Source organism: Haliotis rufescens, unplaced genomic scaffold, assembly GCF_023055435.1.
Source record: "Haliotis rufescens isolate VD_foot unplaced genomic scaffold, xgHalRufe1.0.p SCAF_61, whole genome shotgun sequence".
NCBI lineage: Eukaryota > Metazoa > Mollusca > Gastropoda > Lepetellida > Haliotidae > Haliotis > Haliotis rufescens.
Window position 1 is genome coordinate 2,438,577 of NW_025964346.1, and position 25,863 is coordinate 2,464,439.

Consider the following 25,863-nt stretch of genomic DNA (forward strand, 5'->3'; position numbering starts at 1 on the left):
GGTTGAGAGATCGATGTTTTAGAAAACATAAACCAGAGGGCTGTAACTTAAAGACACCGTGTCAACAATGAACCGAGTGACTGCCCTGCATGATGCATGCAGACATACGACTGCACATTAGGTGATGTTTTCGACGACATCTTCACCATCTGCGCAAGTTATTATGCGAAGCTTATGGGATCCACTGTGCTGACAACCACTCAGCTTGAGCTATATCTGTGCAGTGGACAGTCTATGAATCTTAGGGCATCTGCAAAAGATATGCTGGAAACAACACACAATTTGATGAATGCCTGATCAAGCAACGTGTCTTTATCTGATTATACATATGCAACAGAGAACTGTAGACACAGTGGGCACATACGAGATACTCAAAATGAATAAAATGACAGTGAAAAGAATGAAGAACTTAGCAAAAATGTTGAAAACAAATATGTTTGAAATAATGATGTGCACATGAGAATATTAATAACAAATGGAAAATACTCAGTGGAATATTTTTATTTGTTTTTTATTACTTCGGTTTTGATGGTACACAAGCAAATATGGACTAGTTTCATAAGTATTGGGTGTACATGAAAAGAATATATAAAGTGAGACAATATCATTATGAGGGCTGGTCAAAAGGTCTAAGTCTGACTAAGTTTCAACTCTGGGCCATAACAAAGATCTTGTGTGGATAAAGGAATTTTGACAAGCACGAATATCTGGACTCTGTTTTATATATATACATATATACACATAGTTTAACCCCTGGGTGTCAAAACGGTCATGGAACAGAAGCGTCACTAAAACATGTTGGTGCTAATGGGAGATATTAAAACATGTTTTGTGATATATCTATAATCTGTTTGGTGTTTTGACGGAGAAGAGTCACTACCAGTTATCTCTGTGTGGCAAATGAGCACACAATACCATTTAGAAAATGGTCAAATGTAACAAATGTTATATTTAGGATAACACTTTCTAAGTAAAGTACAGATTCTCGTACCTTTTTTTATTGGGTCCCGGATGGGACTCAACCAAAAAATTACGAGAATCTGCATACAATCCTTGATACAATCAAGGATCGACTTTCTTTATCCCCTTCTTGCGGATCTGTTTCTTTATGCATAAGAATCGGAATTTCTGCTCGGATTGGCAAAGTCAAAACTAGGTAATGTTGCCAAGAAGCCTCGGGTATGTCGATGAGCTGATTTCGTGTGTGTCACAGTTCACAGTGTAGGTCAACTCCTGCCCTGTGTGTCGCAGTGTAGGTCCCACTGAGCATGAATCTTCCCACCAAGATTTCAAAGAACGTCACACGACTCTTACTCAGAAGCTGTTTGATCGTGTTACAACATTCAAGGCCTCGACTATCAGTAAAGTTTGATGATGGACATGTGAACAAAAACTATGTCCGATGCAATTACCTATTTTAACTTTTACAATATGGTCCAATAGTTTTTTCAGGTAAATAATTGCCTTACCTTTGCATGTGTTTGTGACGCAACCGGTGGGGTAAATTACGATTTGCCCATGAAAAACTGCTTTTTAAAGCGCCAAGTACTGAGCGACCAAACCTTGCCTCGTCTAGTTTTAGTTATGTGATAATTATAGTATAGTACTTTGATCGGGTTAGTAAAATTTCGACCCGTGAAGATCCGGGGTAGAATAGGATCCATGCTTGTCGTAAGAGGCTACAAAGGGATCGGGTGGTCAGGCTCGCTGACTTGGTTGATGCATGTCAACATATTCAAAATGCGTGGACCGATGCTCATGATGTTAATCACTGGAGTGTCTACTTCAGACAAATTTTTTTAGACCGCCTTCATATAGCTGGAATATTGCTGAGTGCGGCGTTAAACAACAAACAAACAAACAACATAATTCAGAAGCATATGTTGAGATTTAAACAGTTAGTAATTATTGTTTCATGTGGTTCACGATTAGTAGTCATGTGTGCATTTTAGGAGTTAGTAAACAGCGTGTGCCTGCATGCGTGTGGGAGTGTGAGTGCGTGTGCGTGTGCGTGTGCGCGTGTATCCCTCGTGACACCCAGGGGCTAATGTTATCTATGAACTGACTTATAATATAAATGTGATACATGCCAATTAGATACAAATCGCTTATTTTCTAAAGGGAGCGAGCAATTCCGAATAAAACGTCTAGGAAACAGCGAGAGAGAACAAATTCGCGATCTAATCGGAAACAGAAACAAGCATGAGACATATGGGGAAGAAAGAAACGATTGGGGTCTTCGTCGTGAGACGTAGAACAAACTGAAGGAATAACATGACAATGATCGCCCACGCCCAATGGAATCTGAACACATCCGTCTCCTATGTTCATTATACAAGAAAAAGTCCGAAGTACGTGTCGTAGGGGGAGGTGTCGATGTTGTCGGGCACACTGCTGGTGACCTTGACCCTGGTGTTGGCCTCCAGGTAGAAGGTGGCCCCGAGGCTGCTGGTGGTGTAGGCGAGACGTCCCCGTCTGATGCTGGGGGTGGACTGAAGGTTTCTCATCAGGGGTGTTGGTGCTTCCTCCAGCTCTGACGCCTTCTGCTTCACCACTGCGTGAATGATCCGCCCATAGTCCAACTCCTGGGTTCCGTTTCCGTGATACAGAATCTGCATGAAAACGCCAAAAACACTGACACACAGAGAAACATTTCACAGTCAGAGAAACGATAAGGTTACCTCTTCTCTACATGCGGCAGTATTGACGTTGTTATGTTCTGGTTACTCATTTCATATACGCCTGTGAAGATGTCTACACTGCGAATACCTCGTATCATTACTATTCACAGTGATTCATAGACACTTTCCAGACGAGCGTTGATGAATCATGTCAATAGAAGATCAAGTTGATTAAAATTTAAACAGCGCATTATGAAACAGGAAGATGCACTTTTGTAATTCGACTGAGTGAAGCTTGTCATTTTAATTACTTTTCCACATTTACATGTATGCAATATGTATAAATACCATTAGTCGAACAAACTGTGTTCCTCTTGTAAATATAACAACTGATGATGAGTAGTACGTATTGAGACATACCACCAGCTATGCAATGACGTCAAACCAATGGCACTTTTCGACTAACTCAGATGATCCAAAATAGAAGATGTTTCGAAGGTTGTATAGTGACAGTGTTGATATTTAGTTGATTTTAAGTAAAACGTAGACTAAAGTTAAATGTCTCGGGACATTATTAAACATGTCTAATGTTTGTGTCAATTCACCAATAATCAGGAAAGCAATCCTGCAACGAATAAAAATATAGAGACAATATGTTTCAAACTGTTATAATAAAGTGTATTTTCAAGCTTATTGAGTATTTCCCGTAAATGATTTGAATAACTGTGCGATAAATCTATAACAAACAATAATTTATAATGTCTACCATGATGTATTTATATCGAGACATCTGCCCGGTGGCATAATTCTGTTTATCTTCGTGTCAGCCTACCGTGCTGTAGATGAAGAAGTAGCCCTTCTCTCGGACTATGACGACGCCGTCCCTGTACTCAATACTTCTGCCCACGTGGGACAGACCGGAGTTCGGGTTCCACCTCAGCGTTACCTCCTCGTCTAAACACAATTACGTCAGACCCTGCATTAACCTGACAGTGTGTGTCTTTGGCAGTAGTGAGTGAGTGAGTGAGTGAGTGAATGAGTATGGTTTTACGCCGCTTTTAGCAATATTCCAGCAATATCACGGCGGGGGACACCAGAAATGGGCTTCACACATTGTACCCATGTTGGGAATAGAGCCCGGGTCTTCGGCGTGACGAGCGAACGCTTTAACCACTAGGCTACCCGACCGCCCCTGGCAGTAGTGAATTTGTTATGGCAACAAACACACTCTTACTATTGTATGTAAATTGTTTGGGTGGCGGGTGCTGCCAGTAGGGTAGGACATGCTTGTCCTATTTGATAATACCTGGTGTCATCACTGATTTTGACAGACGGACAGAGTAAAAACATAAACACGTCCTCATCAAATCCATGAGATTTGAAAGCATCATTTACGGCCTTGGACCAGCATTTTATTTATTAATAAGTTGACAATTTTTGACATAGTATCATTTAGGTTATATTTCTGTAAATATTGTAGCATATTATATATCGGAGATTTTCTAATCTATTCCTTGCAAGTAAACTATCTGTACTCATATATTGACCCAGGCGAACTAAAAACATTACTTTAAAAACGCAGTTATACTTTGCATTACATAGCTTTCCTGAGAAGTAGAGTGCTCTTGTATCTATGTAATACTGTAGTAGCATGATGCCGATAGCATCCAATACAACAATACTGGGACTGCGCCTGTGTAGTCCCTGAACCTATTTACACAATGGACGCTGTACAACCTCAGGCATGCCATACTCTTTAAGAGGGACTTTGCCCCATACACTGCATCCATAGAGGCCACATGATAAGATCATTCTATCCCAGATACGTGCTGCAGATATAGGATTCAGACCACATGTATCTCTTCACATTCAGATTTTGTAAGTTCAATTGATAATTTGTGTGAAATAATATATACATCTGTATAGTGAATGTTTTATCTGGAGTTGGCGTTATGTAGTTATGAAGAACACTACAATGACAGATGAATGGGCGTTGAAATATACAACCAGAGGGTCGGCAGTGAAGTGTGGAACTACAGGGCGAGCTTCAGTGACGTATTTATAGATACTCACTGCTTGGGGAGATCACCGTTGAGATGACCAAGTGAGCGGCAGGCTTTTGAAGATTTGTCCCATTTCCTTCATAGGCGCTGTGTAAGCTGGCCTGTCTTTCGTAGATGTCTAGTTGAACATTGATGAAAACCATGACAAAACCATGACAATAACAGGACAATAACTGCCTTATCGTAGACAGTGGCTCTTATATACAGGAAACATCAATTGGTGCTCAGAGAATTGGTTTCCGTATTATTCAAATATTTATATTTATTGATGTTTTCATTGTTTCTTCTAATGTAACTTTCGTGACAAGACAAGTGATTGCAGGGAGCGATGAGAGTGTAACTGTCCGTGATGAAGATCAGAAGACTCGTCACCAAAAGGAAGGTTTCACTCGTCACATCGTTCTCCGTCACATCACGTTTCGTCACATAACAGGCGGTTTAGCGTGGTTCAAACCTCGTGGTTTGAGCCGAAATACAGGGATCTGCCTCCATTTTATCATCTAGCTTGAACATCTCTTGATGCGACACATGCCGATAATCTCATAAACAAAGCGACAAGATTCAAGAACGACCGTATGAGGAAGTACCGTGGTATAATCATCGTATGTTAACTTTGCTTCTCAGACGCATCGTATCAGGAAAACTGAGCGCGTGACAATCGCGTCTGACCATGGCACGGGGTTGATGTACTTATACTCCATTTTGGCTGTGTTACATGTTACAAGCTCCAATAAGGTCGGAAGGAAATTGCCAATTGCATTTGTCACTAGATAAAGTCTTAACACTGACGGAGTCTAATATCCAGAGAGGCACCATTTGAACAGGTCCAAACCTCTGGGAAATATTAACAAAAGGAATGTGATAAATGTGGGCTGCTATCTCAGCGTGTAACCTGTTTCATACATGGCTACAAGCGATGGAAGTGAAGGGTTAGCAAAAACTTACCTGATTCTTGAGAGTTGCTGACGGCCTCAAGTGTCTGTAATATTGTAATAAACCCTTTCAGGAAATTAACAACACCGCAATTATTTGTTATGTTCTTGCTTTATTTTCGGTTTAGTTGAGGGAGGGGAGTCGAGGGGAGGGGAGGGGAGGGGAGGGGAGGGGAGTCAAGGGGAGGGGAGGGGAGTTGAGGGAGGGGAGGGGAGGGGAGGGGAGTTGAGGGGAGGTGAGTCGAGGGGAGGGGAGTCAAGGGGAGGGGAGGGGAGTTGAGGGAGGGGAGGGGAGTGGAGGGGAGTCAAGGGGAGGGGAGGGGAGTTGAGGGGAGGGGAGTCGAGGGGAGGGGAGTCAAGCGGAGGTGAGTCAAGGGTAGGGGAGGTGAGTCGAGGGGAGGGGAGGGGAGTCGAGGGGATGGGAGGGGAGGTGAGTCAAGGGGAGGTGAGTCAAGGGGAGTCGAGGGGAGGGGAGTCAAGGGGAGGGGAGGTGAGTCGAGGGGGGAGGGGAGGTGAGTCGAGGGGTTGGGTGGGGAGTCAAGGGGAGGGGAGTTGAGGGAGGGGAAGTGAGGGGAGTTGAGGGGAGGGGAGGGGTGGGGAGTCGAGGGGAGGGGTGGGGAGTCGAGGGGAGGGGAAGTGAGGGGAGTTGAGGGGAGGGGAGGGGAGGGGAGGGGAGGGGTGGGGAGTCAAGGGGAGGGGAGGGGAGTTGAGGGGAGGGGAGACGAGGGGAGGGGAGGGGAGTTGAGGGAGGGGTGGGGAGGGGAGTCAAGGGGAGGGGAGGGGAGTTGAGGGAGGGGAGGGGAGGGGAGGGGAGTTGAGGGAGGGGAGGGGAGTCAAGGGGAGGGGAGGGGAGTTGAGGGAGGGGAGGGGAGGGGAGTCAAGGGGAGGGGAGGGGAGTTGAGGGAGGGGAGGGGAGGGGAGTCAAGGGGAGGGGAGGGGAGTTGAGGGAGGGGAGGGGAGTCAAGGGGAGGGGAGGGGAGGGGAGGGGAGTTGAGGGAGGGGAGGGGAGGGGAGTCAAGGGGAGGGGAGGGGAGTTGAGGGAGGGGAGGGGAGTCAAGGGGAGGGGAGGGGAGTTGAGGGAGGGGAGGGGAGTCAAGGGGAGGGGAGGGGAGTCGAGGGGAGTCAAGGTGAGGGGAGGGGAGGGGAGGGGAGGGGAGTCGAGGGGAGGGAGTCAAGGGGAGGGGAGTTGAGGGAGGGGAGGGGAGTTGAGGGGAGGGGAGTCAAGGGGAGGGGAGGGGAGTTGAGGGAGGGGAGTCAAGGGGAGGGGAGGGGAGTCGAGGGGAGGGGAGTCAAGGGGAGGGAGGGGAGGGGACGGCAGGGGACGGCAGAGGACATGAGGGCAGTTGTTTCGTAAAGTTAATTCTCATGGCTACATTCGGCGTAGTAGGCCATGGTTCAGAAAGTAGGAAGGAGGGTGTGGGGACGGGATGTGGTGTGTGTGTTTGTGTGTGTGTGTCTGTGGGCGTGTGGGCGTGCGTTAGTGTGTGTGCGTGCGTGCTTTCGTGTGTTGGATCTAGACTAGATATCACTGTTTGAAAAGGTAGATCATTCAACGTGTCTTGATGAGAGCTTAAGTTCTGTTGATAGATTCTTGCAAAGTGTTGATTTACAGTATTGGAAAGATGTATGGCCCAAAGTCTTCAGCTGATGTTCACTTTCAGAACGGGGAAATCTATGTATATGGGTATGTTTTGGCACCAGTTGCAGTGGGGCTGATTCATTGAAGCACTTGTAGGCTGGTGCTCATAGTTTCAGTTCAACTATGTTTTGAGAGCAACCAACGAGCGACATCGGAGCAGGATGAAACTTTGACGTTCTCGTTTCGATATGTGCAGCTGTGTTGTATGCGCTGAAGCCTTTTGAGTTGTTGATTGGTGATGTCTACCATCAAGCTATTACAACAGTCACGCACTGACAGGACTGAAGATCTGACCAGGTGCAGCTCATTGTGAGCAGGTGTCAAGTGCTTCCTATGATGATATGAAACAAGTCTTGCAAATGTGGATTACATGCTATTTTATTTTTAGGCAGAAGTCCAGATGAGCCCCACCAGTATTAGAGAAAGCAGTGTTGGAGACCCCAACTAGAATGTCGTTAACTCTAATCTGTCCTGTTTCAGCTTTGACTTGCTTCCCACCAGCATCTTGTCGTTTTATCTCAGCTTGTTTTCAATCATCCACGACATGATTGTTCTCGGGTGATCTTTGGACGCCCTCGGGCGTAGCAGTAGTAGCTCGTGAGACATCTAGTTTTGATTTGACTCGTACTTTAAACTAGTATATAGCGTGAAAACAATTGGTCCGAGAACTGATCCTTGGGGAACACCACGCTGGAGAAGGTTGTTTGCATCCATCTGTGCCTTTTCAATCACTGGAGATATGAACGGTAAATTTGTTTTAGATTTTAGGTCTAACACAACCTTTCTTGAAACTTCGTGGAACTTCCCAAGATGGAAGACTTTGATTAATAATATTTGTTATGACAGGAAGTAGATTATCAGGATGATCGATCACTATCTGTGTTGGGGTAGGATTATGTCGGCAGTGATGTTGGTTTCCACTCCATAATCATTTTCCGTACATCTAACTCTGAGAATGGTTTATATTCCTCCATAATGATGCTATTGCAACTGTCATGCCAGTCAGGTCAGATCAAACGGAGACTCGCCACAAAAACCATCTGTGACGTCATTATTCATTGATTAGACAATTAATTAAATTAATATCAATACAGTCATTAATATTCTGGCCCATGCCAATCAAGAAGGCAATCTGAAGTGGCTACAAAGTGACAATTCCACACCCGGCTAAAGCATGGTGCCACGTGTTGTATTTATTTGATAAAACGTATATCATGTCAAACTGTAAATGCGTAAATTCCGAATGTTAGTCGATATAAGGACCTTTATCAAATGTCGTTAATGAGGGTCACGTATAAGCTGTCATGTCTCAATTCCCGCCTGAATTCATGTTCAGAATCTAAATTGCGTACACATTAACCACCATTCCAAGTTTAGTCGGGTACATGGGTCAAAATTCAATGTATTGGCCAGATGACAAGAGTTGTGTTGATTAAAGGACACTTAATTTTCTATATTATATGTGTATGTAAACCAACAAGAAAGTATACAAACACAATTTGAGAAAAATACACAATTTACGTGCAGAAGGTTGGATAGGGACTAAGTTTGATCACGTGTAAAATTACTTTGAAGCTAAAGGTTACTGCATGTGAAGCATGGTACCTTACATATAATATAACATAATCAATCTCTGCTGAAAGCAGACTCTGTTGTTTTATTATCACTTTACATAACGCAATGATACCAGTTGTTCACGCAGGTAAGGCAAGCAGAGCAATGGGATTGGTTCAGTTGGGGGCATGTCACGTCGACGTCGCAATAATCATGAACTGTATGAAAACGACGATCACCATGCTGATGTTGATGTGGCGTTACAGACCACGAAGTCGAGGACCCCGTCACAAACACATGCAAAGGTAAGTCAATTGATAATCTGACAAAAACACTGGAACCTATGGTACAAGTCAAAATGGGAAATTGCATCGTCCATCACTTTTTGTCACAGATGCCAAGGATTTGAAAATGTCTACCATAAATCTTTGTTCAAGCTGAACTGAGGCCTTGAATGTTGAAACTCTTGTGCAAGAGTGTGACGCACTGTATGCATAGATGTAAATATGAAACAGACGCGGCGGTCTCACTGGTCTCCTCTATTTCTAGTTCAGGTGGGTAAATCAGGGGAAGGAAATTGGCTATTTGATGATTATTGAACAATGTCTGATCATCGATATACCTGCAGTTTAATTTTGGGGGGCCAAATTACCTTGTTTTGACTTTGCCAATCCAAGCAGACGTCCGGGTTCATATGCATAAAGAGACAGATCAGCAAGCAAGGGATGCCTACTTCTTGCCTAAGTGTGTTCCCCCCGAAGATGTTGTCAATGTGGAAGTGCAGCATTTCACATATTGTTTTCACAGTAAACTTCAGACGGCATTTGCTTTCATGTTTGATAAATTGCCCTGAACCCTGGAAGATAGGCATGTAACTGTATCTGTGGTCACCACGTTCTGTAACAAGGAATGAAGTTTTCATTAAACTTTCCATGTGGAATAGTGGTGTATATAGTTGCAAAATGAAATGTTTTGACAGAAAAACCTGTTTTTTTATGAGACTGCAAAGAGTCAAGAATATCCTTTGGAGGTTTTCAGTATGCACATTGTATTGATTCCACTTGTCTCAAATACCTTCTGTGATTATAAACAGTCCTTCCTTGACCAATTAAGAGTTATGGATAATCTTTGAGACTGGGGTCTAAACGTCAAACGTTCCATGTATGAAGGTCACACCCCTGGGTTTTTTGTTGTTGTTTTGTTTTGTTTTGTTTTTTTGTTTGTTTGTTTGTTTGTTTTTTTTTTGGGGGGGGGGGGAGAGAGACTTTAGTCTTGTTCTTACTTTGTGAAATCCCATTGGTTCGTTAAAAAGGGGCAAGAAATCTCCCAAAATAATGGTATCCTTTGGCCTTCGTCCTTTCTGGTCACCATGGCTGCGACGATGTCTTTGATGCCGGACCGAGCCTCAATGCCTTGACGTGTGCAGTTCGCTGTATAGATAGACTACCAAGTCTTTTGTTTTGTCACAACATCCATATGGCATTGCTGTCGAATCCAATAACATGTTATAAGGTCTACTGTGTTTAAGGCTATTAGATGGATGATATATTTTCTCTGATATTTAAAATTTCTCGCATTTCTTTCTGAACCTTCTGCTCCTATAGGAAATTATCAACTTTAAGGAGAAAAGCAAAAATAAAAAGTGTCCTTTAAGATTGCAAACATTTTTACGTGCTTAAGGTCTGAAGAGCAAATTTTGACCCATCACTTCGTTTGTTTTCAGATCATTTTTATATTCAGCTATTGTGTCAATTTTAGAAATTTGTGTTACATGTTACGACAATGTCGGAATTGCAAGTATATCGTCGACGAGTATGTTTCAGAATCAAACTTGCGTTTGACTTCAGATTTTGATTTATTCAAAACTTGTCCAAAAGTAACACGTCTGTGCATATCAATCATTGTCTTTTTAAGACCTCATTCGTTTTGTTCAACTTACGTGTCAAAGACTTTCTCATGTCAAACTCCAACTTGTGTGCGTATCAACGACTTTTTCATGTCAAACTCCAACTTGTGTGCGTATCAACGACTTTCTCATGTCAAACTCCAACTTGTGTGCGTATCAACGACTTTCTCATGTCAAACTCCAACTTGTGTGCGTATCAAAGAGTTTCTCATGTCAAACTCCAACTTGTGTGCGTATCAACGACTTTCTCATGTCAAACTCCAACTTGTGTGCGTATCAAAGACTTTCTCATGTCAAACTCCAACTTGTGTGCGTATCAAAGAGTTTCTCATGTCAAACTCCAACTTGTGTGCGTATCAACGACTTTCTCATGTCAAACTCCAACTTGTGTGCGTATCAAAGAGTTTCTCTTGTCAAACTCCAACTTGTGTGCGTATCAAAGAGTTTCTCTTGTTAAACTCCAACTTGCGTGCGTATCAAAGAGTTTCTCTTGTCAAACTCCAAATTGTGTGCGTATCAAAGAGTTTCCCTTGTCAAACTCCATCTTGCGTTAGTGTCAAAGACTTTGTCATGTAAAACTCCACCTTATCTCATATTTACCGTGGATATCAACGGTAAAGTCATGCAAGGAATACAACATTGCGTGTATTTCAATAATTGCATCATATTTAGACTTCAACTTGCGTTTATTTCAACGACTGAATAAATAAATCATGTACAGAATGTCATATCTGTATGCATGCACATCATTACATTTTATTGTTTCAACATTAAGAAAATACCACTTATCGATATGAGGTACCATGTGAAACTAACATGCCTGATTCCCTTACTAGCCTAACCCTAACCCTAACCCTAACCCTTACAGTAGGAGCTTGTAACATGTGAGGAAGGTCGTAAGAGCCAATTAATATAAATTATGTTGAACATATTGTTCAAATTCCCAGGCATATTAAATGATTGTTGAGAGAGAAGACGATGTAACTTCAGCGACCTAGAGATAAGTACATCACCAGGATTACTTATACCGTCACCCATCTGTTGGTATCGCGGTATTGTTGGCACCGATACCAATCGTCATGCACGTCACGGATTATTACATGGCGAAATCGGGAACGCCGACTTCGGTTGGTTGAATAGAACGCATGTACGCGGACGATAACTACATCGCACTCGCTGAGAACACTCAACATAAAACAATCTGCATAACACACCTGAAACAGATCAACCTCGCATCAATATTGATAAAACCAACTACTGATTCGCATGCATGCATGCAAGCACACACTCAGACAGTCGCGCAAAGAAACACACTAACACACACACACAAACAAAGACATACTGACACACACACACACACAAGCAGACACATACACTCACACACACGCACACACACAGACATACACGCACACTCACACACAGAGACACGTGCACACATTGACACACACTAACTTACACTAAGAAATATGACACGAAGGTTACGCGTTCGACCCTCGGAAATATGATGGAAACATTTGTCATTTGATATTACAATTCCCAGAAGGCTGTGGACAATAGCTACTGTCTGTGTACCCAAGACTGCTACGTTGATGATAAGCATAGGACGCTACGTTGATGATAAGCATAGGACTCACATATGGCTGAAAGATACTTACCAGAAACAAGCTTTCCTAGAACTGACCTTAAAAATCTCCAGTCACGTCATGCTATTTGTGGGGCGGTCGGGTAGCCTAGTGGTTAAAGCATTGGATCGTCACGCCGAAGACCCGGGCTCGATTCCCAACATGGGTACAATGTGTGAAGCCCATTTCTGGTGTCCCCCGCCGTGATATTGCTGGAATATTGCTAAAAGCGGCGTAAAACCATACTCACTCACTCACTCATCCTTTTTGTGTCCAGTTGGGTTAAAACTCATAAAAAGTGATGTTATGACATCCCGGATATTTTGTTAAAACAATTGTAAATTAATTGTAACATATGAACGTATCTTCCTAGAAAATTATCCTGTTGAACACAATCTAATGAAATGTAATATCAAATGACAAATGTTTTCATCATATTTCCGAGGATGGAACGCGTAACCTTGTTGTCTGTAGCCCAGTGTGTGTACCACTAGGCTCCAAGGGCGCTAAGAACGATGATGCTTTCAAGTACCGTGCGTCAGCAACAGATATTGTACGCCCGTTTCCAAAGGTTCATGGAAAGTATGTTTGGCACATGTAAATGTTTATGAATGTTGTTTAATATTTCTTTTTTCGCTTTATAAGTTGAATAAAACACTTCCCCTCTGTTTTTATGATATTTATGACGCTTGTCGGTTTTATCCCGCGGATGCAGGTTTTAAGCATTGTAACAACCCTCGGACGTGCTGTATCCGACACATATCGCCACACGGAGTAAGTTGATATGTAGGTGATATCTAACAGCTTTGATTGCCATATATTTTGTTGTAGACTGTATGCAAACATCACCATCCAATAACCATTTCTTGTTTGTTTCATTTTAGTCACCGCCAATAATGGGAGCATACTTCCTTTTGGCCGGCAGTGTGTGGTATGCTTTACAGTCCACGTGCTAGTTAAATCTTAACTCAGAAATATAAAAAATGTCGTACATTGGTTCACAAACAGATGTGTTCACAACTCATGGAACTACATGCAAGTGACTCACTTCAGCTATCTGGTCACACCTAATCAAGTTAAAACTATTCATGTGTTCAGTGGACTTTCCAATCATATCATTATAGAACAAGAAAACAGCATTATCACTCTCCCCCGACATGGGGCACGTGAGAGTTTTACTTGTCCATATAGTAGGGAATGTAGACTATAAAAAAGTCCTATTTAGCCTTTAAAAGAACCACTTAGGCCGCTTTATGTCATCGGAACCATTGATTAAATTTGAAATTAATACACACGAAAGGCCACTTCTCTGGATCAAATAACTATGTCTTGATAACTATCTCTGGGATAAGCTGACTCAGTAGTTGCTGAGAAAACTTGCCCCCATTGCACACAGTATGCACCAAGTAAACAAACATGGATCAAGGGCCGTAACTCTCGAAACAAAAGAATTACGGGACCAATTGTCGAACTCAGTCTTGACAAGCATCTGTTAGATAAGCATGTAAACTTTTATTCATGTAATTTCAGTAGTTGATGAGAAAACTTGTCCACAATTTTACAAGTACCCAAATTGAAAAGCACGGAGCAAGGGCCATAACTCTGTAAAATATTAATGTACGACACCAATTTTCGAACTCATTTGAGATCGTGACAAGTGACATCAGTGTGAAGAATTTCATTTCTCAGACTTAAATAGTTTTTGAGAATTTGTCCCAATTGTGAAGTGGACGGCCGGGTGGACGGACGGACGAATCCAGTTCCCATATTTCCCGCCCCACTTCGTGGCGAGGGATTATAACGCCAGACCGCCATTACGGTTATTTGAACAGACAAGCAAACTTAAGTTACATACCCATCATATACCCGTGTCTCCTCGCTTACCGTGTTAGAATTGATCCCTAGCAACCACTGCTTGCTGTGAGAGGCGAAGTGCGAAGCTACAAACAGGCAAACAAACAAACAAACAAATACTTGTACTTACCGCAACTGTCTTCTCTGATCTTCACATAAATCACTTCCAAACCTGTCTCTCACATGCCAAGTCTTCTGCAGATAAGACCGAACTGTGACAAAACAGTAAGAGCCAAATGGAAAAGCACAGCACTATCAAACTGTGTCAAAACAGTAAAACCAAACAGTGTCAAAACAGTAAAACCAAACAGTGTCAAAACAGTAAAACCAAACAGTGACAAAACAGTAAAACAAAACAGTGTCAAAACAGTAAAACCAAACAGTGTCAAAACAGTAAAACCAAACAGTGTCAAAACAGTAAAACCAAACAGTGTCAAAACAGTAAAACCAAACAGTGTCAAAACAGTAAAACCAAACAGTGTCAAAACAGTAAAACCAAACAGTGACAAAACAGTAAAACAAAACAGTGTCAAAACAGTAAAACCAAACAGTGTCAAAACAGTAAAACCAAACAGTGTCAAAACAGTAAAACCAAACAGTGTCAAAACAGTAAAACCAAACAGTGTCAAAACAGTAAAACCAAACTGTGTCAAAACAGTAAAACCAAACAGTGTCAAAACAGTAAAACCAAACAGTGTCAAAACAGTAAAACCAAACAGTGACAAAACAGTAAAACCAAACAGTGACAAAACAGTAAAACCAAACAGTGACAAAACAGTGAAACCAAACAGTGTCAAAACAGTAAAACCAAACAGTGTCAAAACAGTAAAACCAAACAGTGTCAAAACAGTAAAACCAAACAGTGACAAAACAGTAAAACCAAACAGTGACAAAACAGTGAAACCAAACAGTGTCAAAACAGTAAAACCCAACAGTGTCAAAACAGTAAAACCAAACAGTGACAAAACAGTAAAACAAAACAAGAACTATCAGTTACAATCAGAGTCCATTGTACGACCCGACTACTAGTATATCATAAGCATGTTTTCATGTAACACTATCAGATAGTAATGATACCAGGTGTTCGCAACACCCGTCACAAACACATGCAAACACAAGTCAATTGTTCACCTGAAAAATATGAGAACATATGATACGGGTCAAAACAGGGAATCATGCGTCACATTTAGACATGTAGTCAAGCAAGGGTGGCTGAAAATCAATTCTATCCCGGAACTCCATCGTCATGAAACTTTGAAGATGTAACTATACCTATGGTCTCCATGTTTAGTGACAGATGCCCCATGGACAAAGGAGTGTCGTGTTGGATAGTGGTGTACAAAGTGTAAACATAAAATGTTTCGACATTATTGAACATGGTTCCTTTTTGAGTTGGCAAACATTCCAACGAATAGACATGGAATTAATTCCACTTGCCTCAAATACTTTCTGTGAATATATAGAAAACCTAGCTTTGATTGCATAAAGGATTATGGAAAGTCTTAGAGACGGGGAAGTGGCGGAACACTTGATGAACCCAGCAATATACCTTTCCTTGTACGTATGTTTGAGCTTTGGAAGCAAGTACAAAAGAGGAAGGAGCGTATACATATTCAGGCTGTAGAGTCAAGTCAAAAGTTAATAGTGCTGATACGTTATTTTGGCAGATTTCTTCCCCAATTAACACACACGCCTGATCGATAGGTTCTTGTTTTAATGTTTGTCCTGTCGTGTTGGCAATTGTGTTTTATTTTGTTTTATAAAACAGGATACCAGGATAACAGTAGCCATAATGTTTAGTATTCGCGTTATTTGATGGGACATCGTTGGGATATGTTGATGCTTACATAAGACGCAGAGAGAACTATTTGTTTAAGCAGTAGGTAGGGCATTATTATCGAGAAATAATACATACATCAGTTCATTTCACCTTTGGTTCGTTCAACCTTCACCAAAATGCAAATGTTTTGTTCATCATGCACTGTACCTCACCTGGCATTCGTATGCACTGTAGTTAGTTCTGTATTTTATGAGTTATCCCCTGCAAAGGATGCTTTAATCCAATTATGCACTGTAGCTCACCTGACATTGGTATGCACTGTAGTTAGTTCTGTATTTTATGAGTTATCCCCTGCAAAGGATGCTTTAATCCAATTATGCACTGTAGCTCACCTGGCATTCGTATGCACTGTAGTTAGTTCTGTAGCAGTAGGTAGGGCATTATTATCGAGAAATAATACATACATCTGTTCATTTCACCTTTGGTTCGTTCAACCTTCACCAAAATGCAAATTATTTGTTCATCATGCACTGTACCTCACCTGGCATTCGTATGCACTGCAGTTAGTTCTGTATTTTAATAGTTATCCCCTGCAAAGGATGCTGTAATCTAAATATATACTGTAGCTCACCTGGCTTTCGTTGTCATAAACACAGGTATTTAGGTTTACATTGGTGTTGCATATTTAGTTTACAAGACAAGTCTAGTGAATATATTAGGGCTAAACAAAAGATAAAAGATTTTAGGCTCAATCGTCACCAAGACGACAATATCCGTCAATGGTGTGATAACGGATTCGTGGTATTTGTCGCGCTGCACGATTGTAATGATCGGGCCGACACGCTTCTGCCTCGGATTTTGCAATGGCATTACGGGGTATTTCTGGCTGCTCACCCATTTGATTACCGTGTCCACAACTTAAGCCAAGAAGTGATTACAATATAGCAGGTGCCTTCAGTTTTCTACTAAGTGGTCGATACCGGACAGAGTATTTGTGAAATAATCCCTAATCTCCGAGGGCAGGAGTTGGAAAAGCTAATTATATTGTCAGTTTAATTCTTCACAATGTCAGGATCAACAGTCATTTCACACACTCAACAATACATACAATGTTGTTGTCTGGTCTGTGATTGGCCCACTTTTCAGCTTCCTCTGCGCACATTGCATTGTGGGCACAGCGGAAACAGACAACGTATTCTTGCTAAAGAATTCTCTTCTTAGCCAGCAGTCTTCTGAGAAATGTTCTGGAGATAATCGCGAAGGGTTCCCGGGCTGCAAGTAGGGTCGTCACGCCCCCAAGTAGGCCCAGGCACGTCTTGGAAGCGTGGGATTTCAGCACTTTCACTTGGATATTTAAGTAATTTCTCTAAAAAATTACTTGTAGAACATGTCTGTGTCAAACATGCTTGTGTCGAACATGTCTGTGTCGAACATGGCCGTGTCGAACATTTAGCGTAGTTTGTTTCTTAAATATCGAGGATTTACGTTCCATGCTGGGAAATAGGTACACCTATACGTCTATATTTCACTGCTCGTTGAGGTAGAGGATACTTTATGTCTAAACTACATGTCAATCTGGATTTCATTTACATGCAACGTACTATAAATACTTCCTCGGGGTGCAGTTATGTCCCCCCTGCATTGTAGCTCACCTGGGACTGATTCAATAATAATCTTTGTGACTGGATGTTTGTTGCTGGAATAACCTTTGATTTATGATGCAGTAGGAATTATGCGACAGTGTCGTTTCACATTCATAGTACAATGTATTCGAATGTTTCTTGTGCAGGTATGGGATTGTTTTCTGACGTTTATATTACTAAAACAATTCTTTACGGAACCATTCGTAACTGCAAGTTCGTTTATCTAACAATTCAATATTGAACCATCCGTTAATGAACCATTCGTTATTAACGATCGTTATTGAACCATTCGTTATTGAACCATTCTTTATTGAACCATTCTTTATTAACCATTCGTTATTGAACCTTTCGTTATTGAACCATTCGTTATTGAACCATTCGTTGTTGAACCTTTCGTTATTAACAATCGTTATTGAACCATTCGTTTTTAACGATAGTTATTGAACCATCCGTTATTAACAATTCGTTATTGAACCATTCGATTCCTGTTGTTATCACTTCACGCTTTGTTCTCTATTCAAATATCAGTCGATGCACATATAGGCGCCTTCAGCAGTGTAGCTCACCTGATACAGTTTTCATGATACGAGACTTTACTGAGATGATGAAAACAATCACAAATGTTGCATCACTTGTGTTGGCACGCCTCTCTTAAGACGCCTTTCTGTTGTCTCTTTTACCCTAGAGTTCTGCCCTTCCAATTACATGGTATCTGTGATTAGACGGGGTTCGATTCACAGACGTGTCATAAGGACACATTAATACCATTGTTCTTTTCCCTTGTTGTTATTGCTCGCCTTGTTTGAATCTAGAGACGTATCGGCCTCCAAACTGAACAGTTAGCCGTGAGGATAGACATTACTAAATAATTTTACACGATGTACAGCTTTTCTATTGGACGAGAGGTCGGTCACATGACCGCGAAATTGTCATAAGTGTATGAACGACACAATTTGACGATCATACGTTTTTCACGAGACCGAGTTCTTGAAATGACGTAAACACTGACGGACTACTTCCACATTCATAGGGACCCCTGGGAAGTTCCTAGCACGAAAACATACAGATGCGTTCTTTCTGATCATTTAGAACCTTTAATCTTAAACTCAACGTTTCAGTATACATTGAGAAACGTCAGAGGGTTTGACTGCATGGTTGTTAAGGAATATCCTTGCTATGACCCCTCCTAATGAACAAAACGTAGACATGCACTTCTTAACTATCGTAGGGTCGACTCATCCATGTCCAGGCTGACAGTGACAGTCTCCAGCAATCTATGAATTTACCTTAGTGTCTGTTTGACACATCTTTCTTCACCGTTCAATGATAGGCCAGGTGATCAGTGATGACTAACACATGTAACCGCCACAGGTTCAAAAACAACTTCCTAAGTCACTCCCGTCATGTTTATCGTGTCGGCCATTTTGACGTCTTGTACTTGATGTAAATGTATTATGACGCGCTGTCATTGTGACTGACTTACTGGGGTAGTTCTTTACAGACCTTTCTTATGTAATGAGGATATTATTTGTGTACATTTGTTTACAGAAACTACAAAGGTTGTCCCTGTCGAGCATGTTGAGCATACAGAAGCTCATGTCGCCTCTCGTTTTGAAGAACAACTTTATACTACGATACAGCTGGTTGTTGTACGGCTGTCAGTGTAAACATGAAGTCACACGTACTAAATATAAGTGTGTAGATCAAGGTGTACGTCCTTCCAGGTAAACTAGTGATATAAAGATCCGACGTGCACAGTTTGGCCCTCACTATACAAAGGTTCATACTCACAATGAACTCCGAGAAAGTGAAAGTCAATTCTTAATGACGGCCAGAGCCCATGTCTCTCAATCTCCACTGATACTCAATACGTTTATTTAAATAAATAATATATGCGACAGTCAGTGTTTGTTTGCACTTTGATCATACATGATGTCACTCAGGGGTCCGCCATATTGAAATAGTTTACCGCAGTGTAGCTCATTCGGGGCAGAGTCAACTTGAAACATGTGGTGAAGCTTTTTAGTATATTTTAATATTGGTAGCTGACGATTATTGTTGTTTTGTTGGACTTGATATCCAACAGCGACAGGTAAACATTCATATTTCGCCACCGATCTACCGAGTTTTACAAACACAAGCTCACTTGGCGTTCATCCTTCCAGAGGACAATATAACAATGGCAACAAACGAATCGAAGCCAGGAGTTCTGATTACAAATGCTCAAGACTATTGTAAAAATACACTCTTGGGAAGGGAGGTTATCTAGATAGGATACGCCATACAAATAGTGATAATGGTGTGCTAAATCTGAAATGACGATGCACAATCCGTTCTTTAAAGGCACACAACTATTATTTTAACGCTTTAGGCGTACTGGGCACTGTGGCTCACCTTCAGTTAATGGATGGACGCAATGTCTGTGCATGGACAGCCTTTCTGTACCATGTTATTCAAAAACTACAATACTATAACAAATAACATGCTTCTACTACTAATGAAGGTTTATAACCCGAACAACATGTAGACATAGCTCACCTTTCTGTACCATGTTATTGTACTGTAGACTACAATACTATAACAAATAACATGCTTCTACTACTAATGCAGGTTTATAACCCGAACAACATGAAGACATAGCTCACCTTTCTGTACCATGTTATTGTACTGTAGACTACAATACTATAACAAATAACATGCTTCTACTACTAATGCAGGTTTATAACCCGAACAACATGTAGACATAGCTCACCTTTCTGTACCATGTTATTGTACTGTAGACTACAATACTATAACAAATAACATGCTTCTACTACTAATGCAGGTTTATAACCCGAACAACATGTAGACATAGCTCACCTTTCTGTACCATGTTATTGTACTGTAGACTACAATACTATAACAAATAACATGCTTCTACTACTAATGCAGGTTTATAACCCGAACAACATGTAGACATAGCTCACCTTTCTGTACCATGTTATTGTACTGTAGACTACAATACTATAACAAATAACATGCTTCTACTACTAATGCAGGTTTATAACCCGAACAACATGTAGACATAGCTCACCTTTCTGTACCATGTTATTGTACTGTAGACTACAATACTATAACACATAACATGCTTCTACTACCAATGCAGGTTTATAACCCGAACAACATGTAGCTATAGCTCACCTTTCTGTACCATGTTATGGTACTGTAGACTACAATACTATAACACATAACATGCTTCTACTACTACTGCTACCGCTACCAAGACTAACACTACGTCTGTTACTACGACTACTCACACAGCGTTTCACATCGCAATGTATAAAACACAACATAAGAGAACACCGAACGGCACCTCACCACACCATACCACATATCGCACCACCGCACCACATCACACCGCACAACACCACACCGCACATACCACAGCACATACCACCACACCACACCGCACCACATCACACCGCACAACACCACACCGCACATACCACAGCACATACCACCGCACCACACCGCACCACATCACATCGCACAACACCACACCGCACATACCACAGCACATACCACCACACCACACCGCACCATATCACACCGCACAACACCAAACCGCACATACCACAGCACATACCACCACACAACACCGCACCACAGCACAATATTACCGCACCATACCACCGCACCGCACATACCACAACACCACCGCACAATCATACCGCACGATACTACCTCACAGCACCACACCACAATACCACCGCCCATACTACCGCACCATACCACTGCCGCCATCGCGAATGCATGCTTCGCGACAGAGATATTGGTATCTCTTTGATCGCGATGTTTCCTGGGTAATCTTGACGATAACTGATAGATATCTGTCACGTTAATATCGCAAATGAACTAGTATGTATCTCCAACAAAGAGATATCAATTACGAATGTATCGTTCTGACGTCGAGATAGCAAATATGCAAGGGTATTTCCAATAATATTATCATATTATCGCAGTAAAGGATTCGCTGGCTGAGGTCGAGATTGCAATATTGGTTGAAATAGCATACGAACGTCGAGATCGCAAAAACGGCGGAAAGAGCTCGCTGACATCGCGATCCCAATAACGGCGGAAATAGCTCGCTAACGTTGAGATTCCAATAACGGTGGAAATAGCTCGCTCACGTTGAGATCCCAATAACGGTGGAAAGAGCTCGCTAACGTTGAGATTCCAATAACGGTGGAAAGAGCTCGCTAACGTTGAGATTCCAATAACGGTGGAAATAGCTCGCTCACGTTGAGATCCCAATAACGGCGGAAATAGCTCGCTAACGTTGAGATCCCAATAACGGCGGAAATAGCTCGCTAACGTTGAGATCCCAATAACGGTGGAAATAGCTCGCTAACGTTGAGATCCCAATAACGGCGGAAATAGCTCGCTAACGTTGAGATTCCAATAACGGTGGAAATAGCTCGCTCACGTTGAGATCCCAATAACGGCGGAAATAGCTCGCTAACGTTGAGATCCCAATAACGGTGGAAAGAGCTCGCTCACGTTGAGATCCCAATAACGGTGGAAATAGCTCGCTCACGTTGAGATCCCAATAACGGCGGAAATAGCTCGCTAACGTTGAGATCCCAATAACGGTGGAAAGAGCTCGCTCACGTTGAGATGCCAATAACGGTGCAAATAGCTCTCTCACGTTGAGATCCCAATAACGGCGGAAATAGCTCGCTCACGTTGAGATCCCAATAACGGCGGAAATAGCTCGCTAACGTTGAGATCCCAATAACGGTGGAAAGAGCTCGCTCACGTTGAGATCCCAATAACGGTGGAAATAGCTCGCTCACGTTGAGATCCCAATAACGGCGGAAATAGCTCGCTAACGTTGAGATCCCAATAACGGCGGAAAGAGCTCGCTAACGTTGAGATCCCAATAACGGCGGAAAGGGCTCACTAACGTTGAGATTCCAATAACGGCGGAAAGAGCTCGCTAACGTTGAGATCCCAATAACGGTGGTAAGAGCTCGCTAACGTCGAGATTCCAATAACGGCGGAAATAGCTCGCTAACGTTGAGATCCCAATAACGGTGGAAATAGCTCGCTAACGTTGAGATCCCAATAACGGCGGAAAGAGCTCGCTAACGTTGAGATTCCAATAACGGCGGAAAAAGGTCGCTAACGTTGAGATTCCAATAAAGGCGGGAAAAGGTCGCTAACGTTGAGATTCCAATAAAGGCGGAAAAAGGTCGCTAACGTCGAGATTCCAATAAAGGCGGGAAAAGGTCGCTAACGTTGAGATTCCAATAACGGCGGAAAGAGCTCGCTAACGTCGAGATTCCAATAACGGCGGAATTAGGTCGCGAACGTTGAGATCCCAATAACGGCGGAAAGAGCTCGCTAACGTTGAGATCCCAATAACGGCGGAAATAGCTCGCTAACGTTGAGATCCCAATAACGGCGGAAGAAGTTTGCTAACGTTAAGATTCCAATAACGGCGGAAATAGCGCGTTGTTGTCGAGATTGAATAACGGCGGATATAGTTTGCAAACGTTGAGATCCCATTAACGGCGGAAATAGCTCGTTAAGTAATTATCTCAAGTATTAAACAGGCATATTATTTTCACATGACCTTGGGAAACAATGTTTGATGGTGAAGTATAAGAACAAGTGTGATACCGCATAAACTCCCACCCCTTCATCACACCCATGATGGTGTTACACTGTCAGTCCAAACACAGTCACCAGTACTCTAGGGTCCGATTACCAATTTAGCCAGGAAGCTGGGGTAAGTAATATTACTCCCTTTTTAAGACGAACAAAATAATTAATTTCGCGTCGTGTAAAGAAATCCTCAATTGAAAAAAAGAAGTTTCTCTTGTGAGTTAAATCACAAGCGTTTCTTGACAGAAAGGTAAACATCATTAGTCAGACTGAAACAGCTGCCTAAAGCTATTGCCTACATATATAACCCGGATACCTGGAGGATCCTACGAATTTCTGTACTTGTGTTTCTTATTCATTATTGAACCATACATTTTTGAACTTTTCGTCATTGAACAATTCGTCATTGAACAATTCGTCATTGAACAATTTGTTATTGAACAATTCGTTATTGAACCATTCGTTATTGAACAAATTATTCGGCCGAATGGATGTATATAGTTAATAGTCACAAAGACTTTGTAACTGCCTTAGTGTCGCCAAGAAACAACAGATGATTTCCTACCAACGTGCTCCAGACATCAGTTGTTCTTATACTTCCTTACTGACCTGTTTAACGTGGCTCTCGATGTCTTGTTCCGCCACTGGCTGTTCCCCCGAGGTGTTACCGTGGTTCTTGGTTACTTTTATGATGATGATGATGGTGATGGTGCCTAGGAGAACACCGTTCACGGCAATGGCAATAACTGCAGCGTATTTGGGTTTTCTCTGAAATGCAATAAACCACCAAATGAGAATCATGCTGTGTGTTGTCATGACACTCCTAGTGGCACAGGGAATATTGGAAACTTCAGACCAGCTTCAATGTAATGTTGTCACTATTTCAAAGAGTCCAGACAATGAAAATGGACATCCCTGACTGTAACAGTGAGAAGGCGACTAGAATATCTGGTTGCCTCAGCACAAGACACACTTGTCATTATATGACCACATTACATTCAGTTTGCAATCAATAATTGTTTCATTTTTAAAACAAACAAATCTACGAAACAGAAAAAGCGAAGAATATATGAATAGGATTCATTCTATAATAATAGACAATCAGACACCTTCGTATTTTTCAAAGATACACTATGAAACATACTAACATCCGGACGAATATATCGGAGTGCTACATAATATCACGGAGTGCTACAGAATATCACAGAGAGTCACAGAATACCACAGAGCGTCACAGAATATCACAGAGCGTCACACACTACCAACTAGGTGCAGAGGCAAAGCAAACTTATTTATGACACAAAGCGTTGAACCGTGATAGCGATCATAGTTACCCATTTCTTGATGAATGCTTGGAGGCAGTTCTCTGGTCGATCCATCCTGCGCCGTGTTGGGTCTGAAAGACAAGGACGTTACGCAGAAAGAACTGACTCAGTAGGATAAGCAGAAGCATTCCATCCACTTTGAGCGAATTCATAAAACGATTCCTTCATTATTAAGAAACATGCACAAGTTGATAGTTTTTCGAATATTTTGTCTTGAAAATATACGCAAAATATAAAAATTGAGAAATGAAAAGCTTGATCATACATGTATGACCTTGACGACATGGAATAACACAAACGTGAAATAATCGTTTTCGACAACAAAACACTTGTGTAAACATAACTGAATCATTCTGTTCAGGAGAGACCACGAGCTCTAATACCCTAGCGCCTGGTGGACATACCATAATGTAACAAATGGACCCGTGACCAATGAAAGGAGAGTCGTTCTATTTCCTCTTTCAATTGACATGTACAATGAGATACCATGAATGAGTTACTTCCCTTTGTTAGGAAAACCCGCAAGCAAATATTGTACACACCCGCATCCTGACTTACTTGGATCACGCTGACACAGCTAGTGTTCACTTTGTCCAAAAATAGGTCAAATAAACTAACAAACTACAGCCTCCAAAGTTGGCCTCATACTACCGGGCCGCCATGACCTCCACCATCTTGTTTACTGAATTAGGACATCAGAAAACACGACACGGGGTGTGTCATGTCAGTCATGTCATGTCCTGATACTTCGAAGACAGAAGTAAACTGCTACTCAGGACACGAGCTCACCTTCACACACATCAAGTCACACACATTACATCACGCACATCACTTCACACACCAGGGGGGTTCTGTCATGTCCCGGGCACGATTAGGTAAACAAAATACATGACTGAACTATAATTAATATACTTATTGTTTAGTTCTGAGCCTGGGTTGGCATCAAACCTTATATACAAAGACAACACACAGAGGGCGACGGGAGATCAAGTGTTCCGTGCTTCAGATATTCCGTAACCTGTAGTCCCAACACAACACACAGACTACATGTAGCTGGTGAAATAGATCGGGTTATGTCAGTCTGTCAGACAACTATTCTGTTAACACATTCACATCAGTTTCTTTGATAGGATAATATTTAAAATTTAAATGACACCATGATACTCACGTTCTAAGGCGAAATACTGCTCTTATTAGCCCGTTACACGAGGTTGAACTGTTTCACTGTCAGTGGCGCTGAATGTACTTGTGTGACGTGATAACGCGTTACTATAA

The 25,863-nt window shown here is 41.9% G+C and overlaps 1 protein-coding gene across 1 annotated transcript; it reads right to left on the reverse strand.

The window, feature by feature from the left end:
• Nucleotides 1-1,727: 1,727 nt before the first annotated feature.
• LOC124124167 lies at nt 1,728-25,165 on the reverse strand. The gene is made up of 7 exons (XM_048386902.1): nt 25,147-25,165; nt 24,598-24,659; nt 23,873-24,031; nt 5,630-5,663; nt 4,695-4,802; nt 3,454-3,575; nt 1,728-2,612 (listed from the first exon to the last, which is right to left on the reverse strand). The coding sequence occupies exons 2-7, from the start codon at nt 24,640-24,642 to the stop codon at nt 2,331-2,333; spliced, it is 750 nt and encodes a 249-aa protein (XP_048242859.1). The 5' UTR covers nt 24,643-24,659; nt 25,147-25,165; the 3' UTR covers nt 1,728-2,330.
• Nucleotides 25,166-25,863: the final 698 nt, after the last annotated feature.

What these genes read in the sequence shown, in the direction of transcription:
- LOC124124167 (XM_048386902.1), bottom strand. Translation starts at nt 24,642, where the DNA reads ATGGATCGACCAGAGAACTGCCTCCAAGCATTCATCAAGAAATGG. An exon ending in AAGCATTCATCAAGAAATGG is followed by an intron (nt 24,032 to 24,597) that starts GTAACTATGATC and finishes ATTGCATTTCAG; the next exon opens with AGAAAACCCAAATACGCTGC. An exon ending in CAGCAACTCTCAAGAATCAG is followed by an intron (nt 4,803 to 5,629) that starts GTAAGTTTTTGC and finishes ATGTTCAACTAG; the next exon opens with ACATCTACGAAAGACAGGCC.